At 48.8% G+C, this 6,900-nt stretch overlaps 1 protein-coding gene across 3 annotated transcripts; it reads right to left on the bottom strand.

Annotated features, from left to right (window-relative positions):
• On the bottom strand, nt 1-6,851 carry LOC142883097 (transforming growth factor-beta receptor-associated protein 1). 3 transcript variants are annotated; one of them, XM_076017716.1, is made up of 12 exons: nt 6,322-6,851; nt 5,570-6,245; nt 4,719-4,913; nt 4,419-4,573; nt 3,374-3,456; nt 2,852-3,202; nt 2,676-2,733; nt 2,453-2,596; nt 2,158-2,286; nt 1,914-2,058; nt 1,042-1,463; nt 1-918 (listed from the first exon to the last, which is right to left on the bottom strand). In XM_076017716.1, exons 2-12 carry the CDS (start codon nt 6,234-6,236, stop codon nt 760-762), a joined length of 2,508 nt encoding a protein of 835 aa, XP_075873831.1. In that variant the 5' UTR covers nt 6,237-6,245; nt 6,322-6,851; the 3' UTR covers nt 1-759. The 3 variants fall into 3 exon arrangements, with proteins under 3 accessions (XP_075873831.1, XP_075873832.1, XP_075873833.1); XM_076017717.1 differs by having other exon boundaries at nt 1-912; XM_076017718.1 differs by lacking the exon at nt 6,322-6,851 and having other exon boundaries at nt 5,560-5,865.
• Nucleotides 6,852-6,900: the final 49 nt, after the last annotated feature.

The raw sequence follows: 6,900 nt of genomic DNA, 5'->3' as shown, positions 1-6,900 counted from the left end.
GATGTTTTCAGCCACTTTAATTGCAAAATTACAGCGAAAAATAGACAAATACATCCAGAGTGTCATTTAACCCCAATGGCTTGTAGACAGACTTGAGTCTGTCTCATTACTCAGAGCACTGAGCTTTTTTTCCCCCTTTCTGGTGGAGGGGAAAAAAACATCTCTCTATCTTCTTCCCCCTGTTTGTTTTTAATTTTTCAACCTATAATTGTGGCCGTTTTTCCTTCTTCATCACACTTGTGCAACAACAGACCCCGACTAAAAGTGTTCGCACGTGCGGCCGCCACATGTCCAACGTCTATTTCCAGTTTTATGCAGACATGTATACACAGGCTGTAGAAAGCATATATTTATATAAATATATACAGCGCTGGTAGATTTTCAAATTCTCTCTGGTCGGCGTGTTGACCGCACGTGGTTTCCATGTGAAAGGCCACTGTCTGATCAGTGGAAATATGTCCCCGCATGTCCCCCGCAACTCACTTTATAACTTTACTGCCGTCTGCCGTCGTCTCTCAAGGAAACGCCTCAGACGCTACGCCCCCCTTCCAAAAAGTGCACAGCTTGCTCTTCTGCATTCTTTTTGTTGTTGAAACCTGTCATTTACCCGCCGTATTTTCTTTATTCTAATTAAAGAAAGCACTTGCGCCGGGATTGAGACCTTTTACAGACTTGTGCCCTGATGACACGCTCAAATCACGGGGGAAATACCAGGTGGGAGAGAGACGCTTATTTTGCAGAGTGCCTCCGTGTGTCCAATCACGACGATGATGAGGGTGACGGTGATGAGCCGACGCAGCCCGTGTGCATCAGCTCACCGTGAAGGCTGCGGGCAAACTGTGGCTGGGCGAGGTCTCCGTGACAGACGTTGCACTTCTGCCCCCCGTCCAGTCTGAACTTTGTTTTGGAGGCCTGCATCTTTGGAGACGAGAGCACGAGGGCGAGTGAGTTCAAGGTAAAGAAGGACACGTGCAATGTTCACTGGAGGAAAGGGAGGTAAAACCAAAAGTAAAAAAAAAAAAACTCACGATATTAACTCACCCAAATAACCTTGTGCCGCGTGAGCTCCGCCAGGCTGAGCGCCGTTCGCAGACTTGCCATCCGCCTCCGGTGCAACATCTCTCTCAGGGACCCCACTAAGAACTGGGAGACGAGCTGGACGGACCAGGAGCCGGGCAGCTGTCGGACAACCTGCTCCGCTGCCAGGACCTGAGGGTTGTTGTTGATGAGATCGGCGGCGGCGCCGAGGTGCTCCTCGGAACCCAGGTAGATCTGGAGCAGGGAGAGCAGCAGGGTCGGCCTCAGGTCAGCGTCGCGGCCCCGCGCCGCCAGGCAGCAGAAGGCCTCTGTTGCCTGGGGGTCCCGCACCTCCTCAACCATCACCCTCAGCGCCTCGTGGTGCTTGGCGGCTCTGCAGAGGAGAATGGCCCTGGCTGCGTGCAGCGGCGTCGACCTCACGCTTTCTGCAGTGGGAACAAAACACCGCAGTTGCACAGCTGCCGGATCTCCCAGGTTTTCAGCTCTCTGAAACTGCACTCATCCGTCTTGCCTGTCTGGAATAGAAATTGTTTTACTGTCTGTCTTAAAAAATTAAAAACGGATTCCTTTCGGTTTTGGCTTTAAAAAAAAAAAGAAGAAAAAAGAATCAACTACAAGGCCAAGCCAAGCTGATGTTTGAAAGATGAGCTTAGCCGCTGCACACAATGGACAAGATATTTTGGTTAACTTCCGACTAACCTGACTTTTACCCTTGAGATTCAGTAACCTGCCTGAACAATCTGACCAGTTTACAAAATGTTTTTTAAAATAAATTTTAGAGGTTAAATGTATCAAAAAGGTTATTGGACTTCAATACGAGTATATAAGAGTATAACATGTACACAAATTATTATTATTTTTATTATTATTTTTACCAGAAACAGTAGAGACATTGTAGAATTTGGACTCCCAGAGATGCTGCTGCAGCCTCCCTGTGGCCTCCTGACAATCTGCTTCCTCTTCCACTCGCTGCGTCTGAGCAACATATGCGAGGGCCAGACGGCTGTGGTGCCTCTCTTCCTGGGGGCACACCGCACAGATCACGTGTCGGCTTATATCTAATAAAAGTGTCGGGCGATTAGATCACCGAGCTGCCGTGGCGTCTGCTGCCTCTCCCACCTCGCTGTTCAGGCCATGGATGAGGAACTCGAGGTACAGAAGCATCGCCTGCGGGTACTCCTCCAGCAGAGCCTCCACGTCCCAGGTTTCAAATTGCGGTCGATGCCTGCAGAAGATCTGCACGCCTGTCTGTGACACGCCGTAGAGAGCATTTCATTCTCCAATACAAAGTACTGTATTATAATAAAACATATACATCAATCTAGCAAATGTACCGGCTGGCGTTTCACCGTTCAAAGCTGTGCAACTCTGCCCTCTGCAGGCAACAGAGGATCTTTTTTTTTTTCTAAAGCACCTCTTGGCTTCTTTGCAGTGTCCATGCTGCAAACTTCCACACAGTGTCTTTGTCCTCCAGTTGACTGAGTATCTGTACTATGTGTCCATACACATCAGAGCACGTGGTGTCTTGGTGGACGCCGTCTGCGATTTTCACCCAAGTCTAGAAGAAGGGAATAGATTTTGTGAATGTGTGTAAAAAAAACAACAACCCAACAATAAACAAAACAAAAAAAAGATACCTGAATCGCTTCTACTTGATTGCCATGGCTCTGCAACAGGAAGCCCAATGCAAAAAACCTGAGCATAAAAAATAAAATAAAATAGTTAAATCAGATTTAACCTCTTAGAAAACTACTCTGTCTCATAACTGTGCACGGTTTGCTTTTATTTAAAATAAATAAGTAAAAAACTTAACCTGCCGTGTTGCTCCAGCAACGGGACGCAGTGTTGCAGCGCGCACGCGTTGGGCGACTCCACGAGCTGCCGCAGATTCTCAGCGTCTCCCAGTTCTACGTACAGCCTCAGGAGGGCGCAGTCCACCTCCTCGCTGCACCCAAGGCCCTGGGGAGTCTCCCTGACCGACGCGAGGAAATCTCCCAGGAAACGCAGGTAACGGCGGCGCGTGTCTGCGTCCTCGCGCCACAGCGCCCAGAGAGCCTTGCTGGCCTTGTCCTCTTGGTCGAGCCGCGACCGGAAGTGACCGCCGAGGCATGGGCGAATCTCGGGGTAGAGGAGGATGATTTCTCTGGGGTCCAGCTCGCCTCGACTGTCGAGTTCGGTAAAGAGTATTGATTTGTGTTAGACAAAGAAAGAAAGAAAGAAAGAAAGAAAGAAAATCATCTGACACACGAGCCCCAAAACCAGTTATTGCTGCTCAAATTTGCAGCAGCGTGTTTTTGGGACTTTCTGGTGACGTGCGAGTGGTTTTTACTCTCACATGAACAGGTCTCGAGCCTCGGAAAAAGCCCTTTGGTAAAAATGAACAAATCCAGCCAGGCAGGAAACGTCCTTCTGTAGCTCCTGCATCACACAAAGAGAAGAGAGAGAGAGGGAGAGAGAGAGAGAGAGAGAGAGAGAGAGAGAGAGAGAGAGAGAGAGAGAGAACCCACGTCTTAAAAACACATTTGAAAATGCAGCAGAAGCTCTTAAAAAAAAAAAAAAAAAAAAAAAAATCCTGATTCCACTTCAATTTTCTCAGCAAAATGCTGCACAAGGGCATTAAAGCGACGCGAAAGGAATTGATGCACGAGTCAACACTTGATTCTGACATCCTCACCTTTAACCTGTAACCGGAGATATGGCACAGATTACACTAAATCCTGCAGACCATCTGCTGCTCTCGGTTGCATTTGTGCAACTGGAATACACCTATAAAAGCAGCTCATGAGATTGTCAACAGCCTCCGTCTCGGCGGCTTGCCTCAATCTGTCACACGGGGCGATGAAATATTCAGCTGTAACCCGACGATGATACGCCAGCTGTGCTTGTGATGTATTATATTATTCACGCCGTGCGTTGTGTGTGACGCTCGCTGTGAATTTGTGTAATTATTGGCGACTTACAAAGACAGACCGCGGGGATGAAAGTGGGGAGAGGAGGGCAGAAACTCAAAGGCGTGCGACAGCAGGCTCGGAACTTCTGAATTCCGTGTCGTTATTGTTTTTTGCTAGCCACGATCGTCATCTCATGATGATAATTGGTTTTCTCTGCGAGGAAAATCACCCAAAATGCAACCTCTTATCTGGGTTGGTTATCACGGCTCAAATGACGACACCCTGCAGGCTTGATGTGGGGTTAATTTAAAAGAAAACAAAAACTAGTGATGTAAATAGTGTAGAAAGATAATAGAGTACATTCTATGTACATATTATTGATCGAGAGACCGCTCTTCATCTATGGCTGTGGATAATCAGTCGCCATGAAACCTCAGAAAGGCTCCGATCTCGACAGCAACTCTGCTCTGTGTCTCCATGCTGTCTCACCGTGTACGAGTCCAGCGGGCAGTGGGCGTGAACTCCATCCAGCAGCAGCAAGGCCTCCTCCACCCTCTCCTGCCTCACCAGGGCCTGGATTTGCTCCTGGACGGGCACCAGGCGCAGGCTGAAAACGTCTCTCTCCGTGAACACGAACGCGCCGTCTGAGGGGAGATTTGTCATGATCCTTTTCAGGCCTTTTCAGAAACACTCGGCACAAGCATTGATTGAGCAAACCGGTGCAAGCCGACAGGCAAGGCCATCGCAATCCGTCAGCGTTAGGTGCGTGGAGCGACGCTGCCGTCTTACCTGAGGTGGCGAGCAGACCCTTTGCTCCGCCGAGACTCAGGGTCTGCTTGTGCTGCTGATCCACCATGCTGTAGGCAGACAGCCCGTGGGCCTGCAGGGTCAGGACGTAAGGGAAACAGACGGCGGCTGCCAGCACCTCCTGGGGCCACTGCAAGGGAGGACGTTGGCATATCCCCGTCTTCATCACAAACATGCCTGAGGGAAGGAGGAGGAGGAGGATGGAGGGATGATCTCTCGAAAAAACCAACATCCTCCGGCAAGACGGTTATTCGGTGGGGCTGATATGAATGATGTTTGTACAGCCAGCTGAGATGGGAAGTAACAAAGTCCAAAATACTGAATGTATTTCAGTAGATATTTCTTTTTCTGATGACGTTTTACTTTTACTCCCTACAGTTGTACAGATATTTGGACTTTTAAGTCCTAACACTGGAAAAACGTACTGGTTACTTTTGTGTGTAAAAGTCTTTAAAAGATATTATTTCTGTTCAAAGTAATTCAGTGACTAGTATTATTATATTTATTAGTGTAGATATTGACCTCTGGTGAGTCCAGATAATTATATCACAACTTACTTTTTGCAAAATGATCAACCAATCTATTGTTTTATTAATAGAAAAAAAAGACACTTTCACTATTTACTTCAGTACATTTCAAAACCTGTTCTTTCTTACTTTTACTCGAGAAAATGAGTTGAATCTGTACTTTTACTTTTCCCAGAGTATATTTTTATACACAAGTATCCATACTTTTACGTAAGTACAGAATTTGAATACTGGTGCCACCTCTGACAAACGCTTTGGAATGGAGCTAAGAGAAAAAGTCTTGAAGAAGTCTGGACCGGCTCTCACCCAGAGATCCGGGCCCGTTGAGGAGGAACTCTCCTCGGCCCACTGAGGCGACCACCACGTGCTGCCTGCTGTGGTCGTGGGGGAAAAGCTCCTCGCTGACGCCACTCTGAAAGTCACAGAGGAGATACCTGCCGGCGGTGGCCAAACACACGCTGGTCCCATCCACGGCCATCGCCACGGGCTCCAGGAGCAGAGGAACCTCCCTCAAAACCTCCCACCGGTCCACCCCCACCACGTGGACCTGGATGGCCCTCCTGCGGCTGGAGGAAGTCACCATCTGGACGCTGTCGGTCGATGATGACGACGACGAGCGGCACACCTCGAACGAAGACACGTGCTGGATCTTCTTCAGAGCGGCGATGGGCTCCAGGGAGAACATGTTGAGGGCCACCACGCTGCGGTCCCACAGCACCAGCAGGTGGTTGAAAAGCGGGAGTGTCCGGAGCTGAGATACCTGGTTGCCCGAGCCCAGTTTTCTGGCCTGGCCTGCTCTGCTCGCAGGACTCAGGTCGCAGGAAAAGATGAGGTGCTGGACGGTTGCGTCTTTGGTCCCTATGTAGAGGTTGCGGTCGTAGCACTCGAGGCACTGGATGCCTGATTTGTCCTTTTCCTTCGGGGCAGCCCGCCTCTCATAGATGTGCGTCTGTGTGAACGCTCTGAAAGCCATTGCGAGATTCTAAAAGGAAATGGATAAATATTGGCCGAAACCTACAACTAATCACTACCACATGAGAAAAATAAGACAGGCTTACCTCTCTGCTGCGCTCTCTTGCTCTTTAATTCCTCAGCAGCTTCACCAAGTGTAAAGTAGTTTCACCTTCCCATGTGACCGAATCCTGACAGGAAGTCGCTGTCAGCATTTTCTTTCTTGCCTTTTTTTTTTTTTTACTGCGCTCATCCTGCCATGTGAAGGAGCTTACGCAACTCCTCCATAGCACAGCCTCGACCAAGAACCCACCCCTCCTTTTTTTTTGTTTCAAACAAGGATCCATAACAATACGCTCAGTGACAGAAAACAGATATTTTGCGGCAGCGACCACAGTTACGATCGCTTGTACTCTTGGCCTCTGCTTAGCACCAAAGTGGTAGCCTCGGTCTGTGGATAATGGAAGAGTGGAGGAAGAAAGTGAGTTGCCTTTCAAAAGATTTAGGGCTTGTTTGTTTGCTCAAGCTGCGACTGCGGCGCTGGCAGTGAGGTCAAGAGGCGACCGGAACTGTTTTTTACGGGCCACGATGGTCGAAAGGCCGACGGCGAAGCGACTGTTAGGTCGTAAAAAGACTCGAAACCTACCATCATAGTTATATTTGCCTTTGCTGACGCATGCATCCTT

Source organism: Nelusetta ayraudi, unplaced genomic scaffold (assembly GCF_046127955.1).
Source record: "Nelusetta ayraudi isolate G7.1 ecotype Tasmania unplaced genomic scaffold, CSIRO-AGI_Nayr_v1 ptg000007l, whole genome shotgun sequence".
NCBI classification, from domain to species: Eukaryota; Metazoa; Chordata; class Actinopteri; order Tetraodontiformes; family Monacanthidae; genus Nelusetta; species Nelusetta ayraudi.
This window is presented reverse-complemented; position numbering and strand designations above follow the sequence as displayed.

Coding starts and splice junctions, on each gene's coding strand:
- LOC142883097 (XM_076017716.1), bottom strand. CDS start 6,236: ATGGCTTTCAGAGCGTTCACACAGACGCACATCTATGAGAGGCGGGCT. Junction 3,457..4,418: donor GCCCGCTGGACTCGTACACG/GTGAGACAGCAT, acceptor TGTGTGATGCAG/GAGCTACAGAAGGACGTTTC. Junction 3,203..3,373: donor GAGGCTCGAGACCTGTTCAT/GTGAGAGTAAAA, acceptor CGAACTCGACAG/TCGAGGCGAGCTGGACCCCA.